Source organism: Maylandia zebra, linkage group LG3 (assembly GCF_041146795.1).
Source record: "Maylandia zebra isolate NMK-2024a linkage group LG3, Mzebra_GT3a, whole genome shotgun sequence".
In the NCBI taxonomy this organism is placed as follows: Eukaryota; Metazoa; Chordata; class Actinopteri; order Cichliformes; family Cichlidae; genus Maylandia; species Maylandia zebra.
In genome coordinates, this window is record NC_135169.1 from 38,966,969 (window position 1) to 38,983,240 (window position 16,272).

A 16,272-nucleotide genomic window follows, 5' to 3' on the forward strand; every position below is an offset into this window, starting at 1 on the left:
ATGACAAATTTTCTCATCCTGTATCGATTTTGTTTATTTAAAAAAAAAAAAAAGAGGCAGTTCTGCAAAATGTCAACATTATCAAACAAAATGCACATCAATCTTTTACATTGTTTTACAAACACAACGAAAAATATCAGAGCTTTGCAGTACACAAACAACATGTTGTCAGGTACACTGCTTTCTGATTAGTATTCAAAATGCATGCTAATTACTGTAATGCTTAATTCAGAGTATTTGAAAGGCTATTCTATTTACATATGCATACCATCAAAACTTGACAACAATACAAAGACCACTACAGTAGTGACCCATCACAAAATTTAAAATGGAAAGTGATCTAACACATCAGTACACCCTCACCCCCACACCAAAAAAGAAACTTAAAAATGGTCATGTGATGCTAACAAATCTTATAGCTACTGCACAAGCAACACATGTCCTAATCACAGTATAAATAAAACGAGATGGTGTTATTGGCATACAAATACACTCCGTATACAAAGTAAAACACGCAACATCCAACATTGGTTCCACATTAAGACGAGAGGGGTTTGAGAACAACTGTAAAACTAACCAAGCCACAGACACTGCTGCAATCACAGTATCCTACACACTTGGGTATAAGAAGAAGGTACTGAGTGATACTAACTACTATGTACAGATCTGTGGTATTCTCCAGGATCAATTATTGTGCTCTGTGTTACCACAGGGTCAGCTTTGTCAACAACCACAGTAATCATTGCATCACTGAAACACTGTCAGATACTGATGGCTGGATGTGTAGTGTTCTCTGTTTGTATTAATATTTTTGGTAGTATTTTACTATTTTGTCATATTTTTGGTTTGTAACAGTGATAAACTATCAATGATCAGTTATTGATAAGCTAACCCTGTGGTATTTGTGTTAGCTTATCAAGAATCATAATTTATGGCACTATCGTCATCATTACGCACATTAACTGTTGTTTCACACAAGTTGGAGATGCAAGGCAGTGACCTCACATTCCAGGATTTTATCATTTAGGGAATATCACAAAGGTAAGGAGCTTTTATTCCCAGGATGATGATAAGAAAGTTTGCCCTCTTTACCACTGGCAGAAGCACAGTAACACACTGCTAACAGAAATAGTCCATTACCTGTGTATAGAATTTTAGAGCAGCCATTGTTTTAGTTTACAAAAAAACCTCCACAGCACTACTCATTTTGTTTATCGTATTTTGCTTCCACTTGGAATCGAATGTGTTAAAGGCATAAAGGTTTTCTTTCTTGTTTGCCTGCCTAAATTTTAATAGATATTATTTAACTTTTTTAACCATAAGCAAGAAATTCATAGTTTCAATTGTATTTACATAAAATGATGCTGCAGCCATGGAGTTTGAGTTAATATGACCTCCAAATTTTTAAACGGTATAAATAACCTGAACATGAGACAGAATTGATGGATTTAATGTCTCAGTAAGTCAGTATAAAAGTAATGTGAGGTCATTCGTTACTTTTCCCATAAAAACAAAGAAAATGTTTCAGCTTGTACAGTTTTCCTTACTTACAATATTAAGTTTCAGTCTTGTTCTCAACTGATTCTGCACAGTTTCCTTCATCACCTGTTTGACTCTGTACTTCCCTCTGTACCACCTCCATAACTGATGTGTCACCTTTTCCAGGGTTAAATAATGGAAAGATGTCACCTTTGAATCTAGCCGTGAAAGATCCAATTAGTGTTTTCTTTTCTACATTATAAAATGAAAGCTCACCACTGTCACAATCCAAATACACACCGACCGTCTCTGGTCTTGAATGGAAAGGTATTGAAATCTCAGGTTGTGTGCTAAACTGAAAACTATTTGCTCTTTTGGGAGACGAAGACAGAAACCAGAAACCATTCGATGTGTTTGGAAAAGATGTGGATGAATTACTGGGGATTTCAGCTGCACTTGTAACTCCTACCCACCAGGACTGTTTGATGTCTGTGTTAATTCTCCTCACAGAAACCTCCCAGTAGTGTTTTCCAGAAGAGAAGCCAGATGTTCCTTTGATAGCTGTGACACAGGTAACCATGCCTCCATCAGGAAAAGACTTTCCAGGAAGATCATCTGGGTGGGTGTCTCTCACTTTGTTGCCTGCAACCTTGAGGTATGGGTTGTTTCTGTCCTCAAGTTTAACATTTACTGTTGAAAATTGAATCAGAAAGAGTGACAAAAGTCATGAAAGAGAAAAAACTGTGAAAATGTGAGATTGTCAACAAAATGAATGAAGTTATTACCATAATGATTTCTAGCTTCTGAAAGACGTCCATCTTCTGTGGGGAAATAGAGAATACATGTGTTTATAATGTTATGTCCTAATGACATAACCTTCATGTGTCACAGTGATTCTAAGAACAAGGACGGCTTTAGTAACGTCTTACCTTCTGCTAAAAGTTTTTCAGTCTCTGCAGAGAAATACAACAAATAGTTTATCCATATTTTTCGTTTTAATGAAAGAATCATTTAAATCAGATTTCTTTGTCATGTCAACACTGTGCAAATGATTACAGAATGTCTTGTGTAGCTTTCCACAGTGATATTGATGGGTTAGTGTGGGATACTGCAATCCTATAACTTTTGCAATGTAGGAGGTGTATGTGATATCTCCATGTTGGTGTTGTTCCTGCATCATCATAAAACTGTAGGTCCAGGATCAAGATTGCAACCAACCAATCACAATGTTGTGATGTCCATTTTTGTAGTGTGGGGGGAAAAGAATAAACTGTCTTTGCTTAGATAAAATCCTTCTGAAAGACATATTAAGTATTTTGAGTGTTTTTTTTATTATTTTTTTCAGTGTAACAAATATATTATCAGGTTAGCTTTGATGTTAGCCAAATTTAGGCTACTCCTGTTGGTTTCCTAGTGACAGATTTTAAAGCATCAGCTAACTTCTTGGCTAATGCTAACAAAGTGCTCAGACAATATGATTGGAGACTTGCGATATTGATCCTGGACCAACATTATGATGATGATGTAAGCACAACACCAGCATGGGGATAACAAATCACAGAGAGAAGTAGGATCCAGGTTGTGTCAGAGGCTGACTTTGCTCCATCTTCGAGCAAATGCATCATTCTTTTATCCCGTTATTACACATATAACAAAACCACAGCTGATGTGAAAAATGATTTGTTCAGTGTGACGTTCTTACCACTTAAGCCGTTCCCTGAAACACAAAATATTTATGTCAGGATTCATTTTCCGCCCGGACACATATTTATATAACTGAGAGCATTAATTTGAACTTGTCGTGTGCTCTTTCTTACCATCCATTTGGTCTCTTCCTGATTGGGCGTTCCTCACTGAAACACAAAACAAACATATCAGGATTTAATTTCAGACAGTGAACACTTTCTTATGACAGTGATAACTTTAAAGTGTTATATATTTAAAGATATTATATAAATGTATTGTGTATGTATTAGGTACCTTTCTTTCTGTGGTACATCACTCCCAATGCAGCCAACACTAATGCAGCTACAAGAAGCAGTGCAAAGGCCACCCACCCACCTGGCGAGGACTCTAAACAAAAAGCAAGAAATCTTGTATTTCAGCTTTTACTGTATTTACAATCAAAAACAAATAAACATAATATAACTATTACACACACACAAAAAGTCTCTTTACCAGGTTCAAGAGTCTTATGAAGAGTTCCCAGGCTCACTTTGGCCTCCTTTACCTCTTTATCAGAGAGACCCACTGAGCAGGAAGGCTCAGAGGTGGAGGAAAGAAGAAGCCAACTGTGGACTAAAAAAAGTCCAGAAGACAGATTTCTGTACACCAGACTTTGAGGTTTCACATCCTGCTTCTTGTCTGACCAGCGCAGCACAGGCTGTGGATACCAGCCTTCAGATTCACAGCTCACGTTCACCTTGTCATCTTCTCCCCACACTACTGATAGAAAAGGAGGACTTCCCGAAGCTAGATAAAGTGTCCGAGGAGGAAGATGAAGAACATTTTAATGCGATGGTTTAGAGCAAAGCTTTAAACATCATATATACATTTCCACCCCTAAGTCACTCACCTGTCACGAGTAGATTAACAGGTGCACTATCATATCCCTGGTTGCTGCTGACATAACAAAAAAAATCTCCTGTATCCTCAGTTGTGACGTTCAGCAGCTTCAGGCTCACATCGCCTGATTTCAGCCCGCCTGACGCTGCATCCTTGAGTCCAAATGAGACTCGGCCAACGTAGGCAGGTTCTTGATATTTGAACTTTTTTGACTGGTAGTGCATTACCGGGCTGTCAAAGCGATTAGTACGGTACCAGCGTACCTCCAGCTCCTCTGCATTTTGCTGTGGACTGAGCCAGCACGGCAATGTGACCTGATGGCCACGAGTCCCAGTGACAGGAGACGTGGTGGTAACCACCAAGTTGGTTGGAGCTGTAAGATAGATAACGCTGGCATCATTTATCTTTTACACTGGCAGAGTGGAAAAGATGGTTAAACACAGAAAGATAAATCTTATTATAACGAAGTCAATCAAGTTTCCAGGTTTAGCAAGAGAAGTAACAATAACATGGCTAAACTTGAAAAAATCAGAAACATTAAAGGTATGAGCAGAATCAGACACTGAGATTGTGTGTGTGTGTGTGTGTGTGTGTGTGTGTGTGTGTGTGTGTGTGTGTGTGTGTGTGTGTGTGTGCGTGCTACTAATCAGAGACTTACTGGGAGCAGCAGTGCAGGAAGATATAAACAGCGTCAGGAGACACAGACCTGTCACCCGTCGATCTGTAAAAAGGGAGGTGACGGAAAATTGTAAGGAGACGTTATAATTTCCTCCCCATAACTCAAATCCAGCAACGCTTAAGAAAACAAGCGTTTAATGTTGACGGCAGAAAAAAAGGGCCGAGGGCTAGTTCACGATTAGCATGCTGCTAAACGACAAAATAAGTGATCAGTGTCGACCTACCCATCGTGTTTCTGTAGCTCCACCGAGAAATCACCCTCACACAGTCAGAGATGTGCAGCTTAAAGGGAGGGACGAGAAAACGTGAAATCCAGCAGTCCGGGTAGTCCTTTCTTTCTCTGCAGTTTCTCCGCTGACCTCGATAGCTTGCTGCTTGCGTTACTCTTACTTTCACTTTCATTTTCGTCGGAGAGGGCGGAGAGACGAGGATTTGAACTCTGAAACAACTTTTATTATATCGATCTCAGGATGTCTGTAAGTACAACGTCTCCCGTTTGGGCCAATCTCAGCGAAACTTTGCGCGAACATCGCCACACATACAGTGATGATTACAATCGCTATGATTTTTTTAAAAAAGACTTAATGTGAATCTAAAATGTTTTTGACTTCAGTGTAACGCTACTCTCCGTTTGCGTTTGTTTCACGTGACACGCTCAACGTAGGTTGCCCGTATGTAACTTAACGGTCACCGTAGTTTGTATCGGCCACGTGATTTTGTTTCATGCATCGCTACGAATGACTGCAGACTTTGAAAAAGAGCCGCAGACTGGGTCGATGGCGTGCAGCTCTGTGCCCTCATACAGACTAAAATGGCTCATACCACTTTTTATGTCCGATACCAAGATCATAAATTTGGATATCTGCCGATACTGATATGAGTCTGATATAGTGTATTTTATAATCAATAAAACAGTTTTTTAGGTCTTGTTGCATTTTGTATAAGTACATACTCAAGTTTTAAAAAACAAAACTCCAAAGCTATTCTATTATACCCGTATGCAAAAATACATTGCACCCAAAATATTTAAAGTTCACCAATACTGTTCTTTTTATTTCAACTTTTGGTAGAACTTTAAATCTAAGTATTTTAAGAAATATTCAAAAAGTAATTCAAAATGCAATTCTATGCATATTTAAAAAACTCTTTGGCTCTGGAAAAAAAAAGAAGTGCAGTATCAGCACAAAAATAATGTTTATATTCAACAACTTAAAAAACAATAACAACACATTGTAGAATGGACCCTTTTATACTTAAAGCTGAACATAAATTGACACCCAGACTGGAAAGCAGTGCAAATAAATGCAACCATGGCTTCATGACACTCATATTTTATCAAGACGGAAGCTGTTTCTATCACATTTAACCTGAGACTGAATTTTGTCTAATTTCTACACACAGCTTAACACAAGTATAAAAAACTTCTTTTTCATAGTTCCTGTTTTTTTAACCACGAAACGGTTTCGTCTGCAACACTGCTTTTTCCAAAGAAAGACTTGAGTCTATCCATTGAACGGTCAGATTTAATAATGACAACGCACAGACCTCTGAGCTGCATATATCGGCTGTAAAGCTTAATGTAGGAATGCTTTAAAAACATTCAGAGATGAACTTACGCACTTGCTTCACATTTCTGGGATAGGTTGCTCGGAGATTAAATGCCGGTTTGGCAGCATGTAGCGAGGCTCCAAATGCTTTCAGTGTGAAGCAACTCCAGACTGCTGACAGGTCTTGCAAAACCAGCGATATAGGATCGATACATTGTTTCTATCCTCTGTTCGGTATGTAGCCCTCTGAATTGTGTCAGATATTTATTTATTTATTTATTTATTTGAAATGAAAAAATAAAAATGTCTGAACGTTTTGTCTGTTTTATTTATAAAAGTCCCAGTTTCAAAATTAATGAAAAGCTGAAAGGTGTTTTGTTGTGTTAACTAATTATTGTGGAAAATAAAACTCACAGTGATTTAGTGGTGATTAAAATGAAAAATCAGAGTTTGCAAATTGATCATTCATCTCATAAGTTATTATGACACACGGATCTCCCCTACATAAGCTGGTGTTTATTAGCTAAAAATATCAGTATTGTAATGATATCGGCAATGATAGACCACTGATAGACCAATGATAGACCACTCAAACTAGGGGCGTAATTCCCCCCCCCCCCCCCCCCAATAATTAGTTTCAGGTATTACCAGCAAATTAGTTGCATGTTTAATCATCTGGAAATTTACCCAAATATATTTATTTATTTATTTAGACAGAGATCTTGACACCCCCAATGTTCAGCACAAAGTTACGCCGATGACTGAAACTTATCACAATATGAGAAAAAGAAGTACAGTTCCAGCATTATGTACTAGATTTTCCATGAGATAGAGAAACTGCTATAGTAAATGGAAAAAACTTTCAGTTTGAATCTGACTGTTAAATTTTAAGAAACAAATGTGTAAAATTACAGGAAAAGATTCTGATCAGTCCCCAGACGGGTCCTCTAATTATAAAAGAGAAAGTTTGTGTTAATTAGCCAAAAAATGTATTTTTTGCAAAAAAATAAAAATAAAAATTTTTTTAAACTAAAAACAGACGTCAGTAGTTAAAAACTGTTTTGTTGTTTATTACTTAATTACTGCGGTGTAATATTTATTGGCACTGGGGAGGTTTTTATAAGCTAACTCTGTTAGCAAGATAATGACATTCATCATTGATATTTAAATCAGTTTTGATGACACATCATGATGTACAGTATTTATTCTCTAAAGTAAAAACAGAAAAATTTAAAAAATGACAATAACAGACACCCAACTGTATATAAGGTGGTAACGAGGTGATGTACGGGTTGGAGACAGTGACACTGACAAAACGACTAAAGGTGGCAGAGCAGACGATGCAATGACTTTAGCTGTGTAACAGGAGGTCCTTGTGGAGAAACAGAGAAAGACCAGAGGAGGTGTGTGGATGTAGTGAGGAAGAAAAGACACCTTTGACTAAAACCAAGAAATTTTTTAAAAACATTTGTCCTGCACACACTCAAAACACTGTTCTAAATAAGAGTTATTTTATACAAATTTAAATAATTTGCTTAGCATTATTTAATTAATAAGCTACGAGTTCAAAGGTTTTGCAATAGGCTGTTAGAATTGAGTTATTGCACTTGAATTCTGTAAAATATATAGCATAGTCCCATTGTGGACAGATGATGAACACTGTTGCTGCATGTGAGAGGATGTTAATAAGGCTTAACTGTAAAAATGACAAGGAAAGACCACTGGGACAGTTTATGTGGGTTCAAATCCAAAGACAAAGTGGAAACATAACCTGTATTGATCTTGAGACTGTGCACTAGATGTTTGGCAAATGTATATCACCCAATAACTCACTGTACACATTTCTTTGCAAACCGTACTCTATGTCAGTGTATTTGAACTGCCTTGTTCTGTGTTTATGTTTTTATATGTAATTCAGTAAACCTTTAAATTATAAGAAAAACACACCCATTCTTTTTAGAGGTTCATAAAATGCGATTGAAACATGTTTAGATGAAGTAAGTTGAGCTCTTGGAATATTTTAATCCTTCACAATTTTGTCATTTTATTTCAACACTATTCAATAACTTTTAGCCCAATACTACTTGGTCACTTAAATACTACATGTTGTCTTCATATTACATAATGTTCAACAAAGTCTAGAGTCTGGTTACCATATAAAGTGAATGGATCTACAACAACTACCGTCCTCCTATTTTTATCCTGGTTGCAGGGGGGCTGGGGCCTAATCCTGAAGTGATAGGTTACACCCCAGACAGCTCACCATTCTATCACAGAGACAAACAACCATTTGTGCCAGATGGTGGATTTGAACGAGGACCTTCTTACTGGGAGACAGCAGCACTAACCATCATGCCACCAATCCAGGCTTATCAAAAGTAGGAAAGCTATGATTTCAAGGCTTGATGCAGAATTTTCTTTACATTTTTGTCCTTGACAGGTTAAACCACAATAAATAGCAATAGCATACACGTGGTGTGTCTAGTTGTCTGCCTCTTATAACTCCAGTGATTTTCCTGCAATTTGAAATCTCATGTGATTTAATACTTTAATAGTGCCACGAGTAGATTAAAAGGTGATCTGTCATAACCCTTGATCTACCTTAATACTCAGGTCACTCACACATGAACTATATTCAGACCAAGTCCTCTGCACTATTTTCAAGCATGTTGCATCCTGTTCACTAATGTGTGTCCTTCTATTGTTTTGTATATATTCCTCTTGTTTTGTACATATTTCTCCTGTTTGTTATTTATTTATGCCGTCTTGATATTTATATTTTATTCCTGTAGAATTTTGTTGTACATGTACAATTACAATAAAGGACTATTTTATTCTATTCTATTCTATTCTACTCTAATTTTTCACATATAAAAGTCAATAATTGTGCTCAGATTCTTCTACATTAAAGCTGAACTAGTTGCCCTTTAAATAACTTTTGTATCAGCCCCGCACTATAACTGCATCCACCAATCGCAGCACGGCGTCCTTCTCGCCGATCCAATCAAGTGACCCTCGGACTGTGTTTGGGTGGTTTGCTAGTTTTCACGTGAGCGCGGTTCGTCAAGGTGCGCGCTAACAGCCGAGTAAACACGGATGTTATTCGAAATTAGCGTCTAAAACACTGCGCAGTTGTGCAACAACAAAGGAAAGACACCTCAGAGTGTTTAATGTTTATATAAATAATTTCATGTTAAGTTTTTGATAAGATATGATAAGCGTACTGAAGAAAAAACTCGGCAGAACACAGTTTATTTGGGACTCAATTTGCCTTATTTTGAAAGAATTTACCGGAAGCCGATGCTTAAATAATGGGTGCCTTGCGTGTTAGAGCTGTCACTGATATCATAGTCCAGCTTTGCGTGTTTTTATGTGGCGTACTGTGCTTTGTTCTTGGTAAAACGACCGTTTATCATGGTTTGCGGTATCAGTTAGACTCGTGCATATGACTTAAGGGGCCAAATGTTTCTCCCTAACGTTAGCTAGCTAGCTACCCGGAGCTTTATGGGAGAGGTGAAAGTTAGCAAGTGTCGTTCACTGACCCTCGACTACATGGCGACCTAAAAGTACTGTTTTGCTTTTTCAAAGTCCACGGGTGGAGTCATAATATCGCAGAGTTAGTGTTTTGTTAAAAGATGTCTCAACCTGAACCCGACAGCACCACCCCGCTGCTCAGGGATGAGAGGAGCAGGTAAGTCCAGATAGCCGCCTCCCTAAATAAAAACAACGAGAGGAAGCTTGAGTATGAATACACTGTTACCCAACAGGTTGTAGAAGCACTGGATTTACTGGCCTTGTGTTGTGTCTGTTTTGCCGTATGTAAGCAACAGAGCTAAGCTACAAAGCAACTTAACATAGGTAGACTTTATTTACAGTCGCTAAATAAAACACGCAACTGCAGTCAGAGATGGTGGGTGCAGCAGCTTTATTCACCTTTATTCTTTAACCCAGTTTTTCTTCATCATACTGTGTTCTCGCTCCTATAAAAAGGAGACGCTGACCTGTCACTTGGCCATATATCTTGCTGGCTCGTACATTACTCGTATAGGTTACATTGTCTTGCTGGTATGTCATCCTTTATGGATAATCTGTACTCCATGTCAGCAGCGATGACTCGCAGGATGATGACTACAGAAGTCGGTGGAGGTCCATCAGAGTCATGTACTTCACTATGTTCCTCAGTAGTGTAGGTGAGGACACGGGAATATAACACTTTTATCACGTTCAAAGTAATGATCTCAGCACTGTTACAGGAAAAACTGTGGTTTCTGACCTGTGATGCCATTTGAAGAGACATGAAATAACTTCAGTCACTTCTAGCCTAAAAACATGTTGAGCATCTTCAACAGCTTGTGTGTCATTAATGTGATCTGTGCTCTCTCTCAGGTTTCACTATTGTCATCACATCACTTTGGCCATATTTGCAAAAGGTAAGTAAGTATGACACGGTGTCTTTTGGGCTGAAGATTGTTGCCTGATTCAACTGATGTCAATAATACAAACTAAGCTCCGTGGTTTGTTTTTGCAAAGAGGATTGTTGGGGATTTAATTTAGGATATAGTGCCCTGCTCTTTGCCCTGGTCAAATGACTGAAAGATTAAGCCCTTGTAAGCAGGGTTCCTATACGGGTGCTGGAGAATACTTGAATTTATGTAGTGTTTTCAAGGTTTACAAAGGTGCTTGGATTTTTAATTGAGTGCTTTAAACTGCTTTGAATGTAACTGCAGTCTGTTCAAGTATATAATGAACAGACTGCAGTTACATGACCCATGATGTGTTTTAATAGGATGATCCACTGTTTTCTGTTAGCCTGTCATGCCTGCCGCTGAGTTCATTTATCTCCTTGAACTTCTGCTGTTTTTTTTTTTTTTTTTTTTTGCTTGTTCCATTGTGTTTATTTCAACTTCTGTCTTGCTTAAGTTGCAGTATACTTCAGTTGCACCACATGTTGTGCTTTTGAAGCTACGCTTCAGCAGTATATGTTCATGTATGTCACTTCAGTGTCCTAAAACTGGATTCCAAGTATATTTGAAAACCTGAAACGCTGTTACCTTTCTACATACACTTGTATGCAATGAAGAGGTGAAATAATGTGTATAAGCCCCCCTTATGGTTAGACAATGTGTAGGACCCTGCATGTTCTGATTTTACTGTTACACTGAGACATTTTAGCCAGAACACGGTGGTCTACCAGTGAACTTTCCTCCCACTTCATGCAGCTTGGAAGCCGGTGGAATTATTGCCTAAACATGTATTCAGTTTAATATGTGGTGGCTTTGATCAACAGTGGGGTTTGATGTTGTACTAGGTTTCCTATGAGGTCTAATGTGGAGCATTCATTTCTTACAGACTGATGACAGCACTGATGCCAGCTTCCTGGGATGGGTGGTTGCAGCATACAGCATCGGACAGATGGTGGCCTCACCCATTTTTGGCTGGTGGTCCAATCATCGGCCACGCAGGGAACCACTGGTGTGTTCCATCTCCATTAACTTGGCAGCCAACATCTACTATGCCTACGCGTACCTGCCGAAGACCTATAACAAGTATCACATCCTCATGTCCAGAGTCTTTGTGGGCTTCGGAGCAGGTGATCATTTAAATATAGACCTAAAGGTTTGATATAATTTCCTTAGTAAGCAAATTGATCTGTTTCCTTTATGATGATCCATGACACGTTTCAGTCTTTCCATGTCAGGTAACGTAGCTGTGGTGAGGTCCTATGTTGCTGGAGCTACATCACTGAACGAGAGGACGGGTGCCATGGCTAACATGAGTGCCTGCCAGGCCCTCGGTTTCATCCTCGGGCCAGGTAAGTTTGACAACAGGGAGCAAAGCTGTGAGTTTGCTGAAGGAAAAATCAGTTTTAATGTTTGTTTATTTTTCTGTGTATATGTCAGCCCTGCAGGCATGTCTGTCCTTCATTGGAGAGGAAGGTGTCACACTGGACTTCATAGCGCTGAAGCTCAACATGTACACCACCCCAGCGTTACTGGCTGCAGTGTTCGGCCTCATCAACATCCTGCTCGTCGTTATTCTGCTGAGGTGACTGAACAAATTCTTGATGTGACTTCTTGTTTGTTTATAGTTTTGCCATAAACTTGATCTCTGTACTGTAGTAAATCTGTCTTCATCCCTCAACTGGGCCTTTTTTTTTTCTTTTTTCTTTCTTTGTTTTTTGAGGCACTACCTAAATGAACTTTAGCGGTCACCAGGGTCAAAGATTTAAATGAGGACTGTTTGAGAGTTTAGTATTATTGATCTGTCAGTTTATGTATAATTAATGTTTTTAAATGCCGTATAAATGTGAAGGTTCACAATTCTTTCAAATTCTGTCTTAAAGCACTATTTGTGCTTTTGATTTTTATTGAACATACTGAAAAAATGATCCAAGTTTCTCTTCATAACCTAAAAAACATAAGTTGAGATCAGGTGACTTGAATTTGAAGAACATCTGATTTTGCTGATTTGAGAAACTCCTATTGCTTTTGCAGTTTGCTTTGGGTCATTATCTGTTTACACAGTCTGATCAGGAGCGTTTGGTTGAATCCGAGCAGAGAGTGCAGCCCTGTTGCTTCCATCAGCAGTCACAAAACACCACTGACAGTCATACGTGTCTATGCCATAATATTAGCCCCTCCATGTTAGACAGATGATGTGGTATGCTTCAGATCATGAGCTGTTTCTCTCCTGCTCCATACCTTTCTCTTCCCATCATTTTGATACAAGTTAATAAAAGTTAATCTTGGGTTTATCTGACCAAACATTTTTTTTTACAGAGCTGTGCTCTTTTAGATGTTTGCTGGCAAAGTCTAGTCTGGCCTTCAAGTGGTTGCTTGCACCTTTTAAATCCTCCATATTTACATTCATGAAGGTGATTGTAGACCTTGACAATGATACTCCTGCATCCTGAAATATTTTTGACTTGTCTTTAACGTGTGAAGTTGTTTTTCCTTAACCATTTTTTTTTTTTTTTTGAAGGAAAAAAAAAAAAAGGATCGGTCTTCAGTAGGATAGTTCTGGAAAATTTCAGTATTTGACTGTTTATTTCGTTATTTTACATGGACTAAAAAATACTGTGGATATACCCTTTAACTAAAATGTTTGATTCTTTCCATCAGAGAGCATCACGTTGATGAAGATGGAAGGCACATTCAATCTATCAACTACACATCAGAAGGTGTATCTATTTTTCTTTAGCATTTACTGTATGCCAAGGAAAGACCACTTGCTGAAGTCAATTTACAGAAAAAATGAAAACTATTTGGACTAAAACATTTATTTATTTTTAAGTCATTTAACATACAGAGTGACATAAAGCAGTACTGCACTGAGTCTGAATGGCTAATGTTAAAGGAATCATACATTTTGAATATGGAAATAAATGAGTCATGTTTTACAGTTTCTGATGGAAGATACATTTGTTTTCTAGAGAGAGTTGATATTTCAGAAGAAACTGTTGAAAGCATCGATCAGGTGGCTGTCATGACATCCAACATCCTGTTCTTCATCATCATGTTCATCTTTGCCATCTTTGAGACGTATGTATTTCTTCAAAGACGTCAGACTCACAGATGGTACATAAAAGCTGGTTCCAAGTAGGGCTGGGTATCGCCACTGATTTCTATTAGTTATTCAATTTTGATTGATGAGGTCCCGGTTTGATTTCATTTTGACTCAGTCAGAAATATTGTGATAATGATCATTTACAAGTACATGTGAGACTTCATCAGAGGTGTAAGCATCACAGCAGATAACTTTGTGTCAAAGTAACTGAGGATAAAACAGAAAAATATAAAGGAGATCATTTTATACATTATCTCTGCGATTGACAAGCTTCCTGGTTTCAAAACGCAAGCATGGTGACAGTTCTCAGCCAGAGCTATGCCTGTCTTTTATATCCAGTCTAGGCAGTCTTTCTCTCTCTTTAAAACCTCTTTTGTACTCTGTTGTGATTCTGTGTTTTTCTTCAGAATTACCACGCCCCTATCTATGGACATGTTTGCCTGGACAAGGGAAGAAGCTGTGCTGTACAACGGGATCATTCTCTGCTGCATCGGATTTGTATCAATCTTGGTGTTTCTGGCTGTAAAAGTGGCTGCTCTTAGGTATCACCCCTCTCACTGCACATATAAATTACATCAAATAAAGAATCGCCTTTCCTGAATTTCGTTAATTTCCTTCCAGATTCGGAGATCGGCCTGTGTTGTTAATCGGCTTGGTCATTATTTTCTGTGGCTTCTTTATTCTTCTTCCATGGGGAAACCATTATCCTAAAATCCAGTGGGCAGGTATTGATCGGTTGAATTAAGTAGTCAGATTAGTTTCCAGTTGTTGCCATTTTGACTCTTGACAGCTCAGTGTGTAGTTGTTACATCTTTCCAAGCATCTGTTTAGATTTAAACTAATTTCTACCCTCCTCTTTCACAAACAGACATAAAAAACAACTCCTTTGTGACTCAGATGCCTGACCTCATGCTAGCCCCGAACAGTACTGTGGAGCCAACGGGGTGTCCCATCGAACAAACCTGGTGCCAGTATACTCCTGCTATACACATAGCTCAGTTCTTCTCAGCGGACTTCCTCATTGGAGTGGGATACCCAGCCTGCAATGTGATGTCCTACACACTGTATTCCAAAATCCTTGGACCCAAACCTCAGGTAAATACTAACATGTGTGATGCTTTAAAATAATTTTGAACGCGCCCATATACTTCTCAAATGTTTCACCAGGGTGTGTACATGGGCTGGCTGACGGCGTCGGGCAGCGGGGCACGGACACTCGGCCCGGTCTTCGTCTCCCATGTCTACACCCACCTGGGACCTCGCTGGACCTTCAGCCTCATCTGCGGCATGGTGGCAGGAGCCATCATCCTCCTCATCTCGGCCTACCGCAGACTCATTGCCTTTTCTGTTCGCCATGGAAGGATTGTAGAGTAGCATTGATGGAAACCGATCGCCGTTTGTTATACTTGCTTTCAGCACATAAGTCCTGGCCATCATGACATTCTGTCGCTGCCACTTTGAAAAGTGGGGACGGATAAACTTTTAAAAGTTTGTAACTCAGGGTTTTGACTTTTTAACTCTTGCAAAGACAGTTTTTTTTTCATAACATGATCGAAGACCGCTGCTTCATGATTTATAAAGGAGCTAAAACTGCAGTGAACGCGCCGCTCACTTGTTGGGAAAGAAAACATGACAGAAGTGTGTCTTTGAGTGATGAACATAATTACACATGCATTACATCATAGAACATTACATTTGACAATTTTAACATTTCCTGCTAAACTCTTTTTCTTAATGGAAAAAAATACTGATATTATTTTTCCTTCTGTTAATGGCTTAACCTGTAGTTGTTTAAAACTGCGGGTTTTTGTCTATTGGAAAATATTCAGAAATGTCTGGGTGGGTGCGGGTGTGTATGGTAACAATAAACTGATTAATAAATAAACTGTTTAAGATTTTATCTAACCCTGTGCTGGCAGTATTTAGTGTGTATATCTTATGATGAGGTGGGCTTCTTTATATCAGACAATGTATTATGTGTAGCCTAACATTGTTGCTCCTCAGAGAAGGCTTAAGCAGCTGTGCACTTTAAATTGTTAAAGAAAAAACATAACAAAAAAAAAACATGAGAAGAGGCAGGAAGTGTTCCCTCTCTTTAAAGAAAAAATAACACTGCAGACCTCTTCGGGCAATCGGATGGATGACTCTGCATTTGGTTGCCAGGAGAACGATACTTTCTGACTAATAAAGTTTTGTGGTGGGGGGATTATGGCGTGAGTTTGTTTTTCATTCAAAGTGAAAGGAACTCTTAAAGCTTCAGCATACTGACATCTTGGACGTCCCCAACTTTGTGGAAACAGTTTGAGGCTGGACCCTTCTGTTCTAGCATGACTGAACACCAGTGGACAAAGTAAGGTCCATAAAGACAGTGAGTTTGGTGTGGAAAAACTTGACTGGCCTGCACAAAGTCTTGACCTCAACCAGAGAACACTGTTAG

The 16,272-nt window shown here is 38.6% G+C and overlaps 2 protein-coding genes across 2 annotated transcripts; one reads left to right on the plus strand and one right to left on the minus strand.

Moving 5' to 3' along the window:
- Window positions 1-14: 14 nt before the first annotated feature.
- LOC101471194 (butyrophilin subfamily 2 member A2) lies at window positions 15-5,384 on the minus strand. Its single transcript, XM_012919984.5, has 10 exons — window positions 4,947-5,384; window positions 4,703-4,765; window positions 4,055-4,417; window positions 3,658-3,951; window positions 3,460-3,552; window positions 3,297-3,332; window positions 3,182-3,196; window positions 2,409-2,432; window positions 2,265-2,300; window positions 15-2,169 (listed from the first exon to the last, which is right to left on the minus strand). The coding sequence occupies exons 1-10, from the start codon at window positions 5,122-5,124 to the stop codon at window positions 1,556-1,558; spliced, it is 1,716 nt and encodes a 571-aa protein (XP_012775438.3). The 5' UTR covers window positions 5,125-5,384; the 3' UTR covers window positions 15-1,555.
- Window positions 5,385-9,388: 4,004 nt separating this feature from the next.
- Window positions 9,389-15,735, plus strand: mfsd8 (major facilitator superfamily domain containing 8). The gene is made up of 12 exons (XM_004554482.6): window positions 9,389-9,960; window positions 10,374-10,459; window positions 10,656-10,699; window positions 11,619-11,859; window positions 11,968-12,081; window positions 12,170-12,314; window positions 13,391-13,449; window positions 13,702-13,810; window positions 14,243-14,377; window positions 14,457-14,560; window positions 14,704-14,930; window positions 15,003-15,735. The coding sequence occupies exons 1-12, from the start codon at window positions 9,905-9,907 to the stop codon at window positions 15,207-15,209; spliced, it is 1,527 nt and encodes a 508-aa protein (XP_004554539.1). The 5' UTR covers window positions 9,389-9,904; the 3' UTR covers window positions 15,210-15,735.
- Window positions 15,736-16,272: the final 537 nt, after the last annotated feature.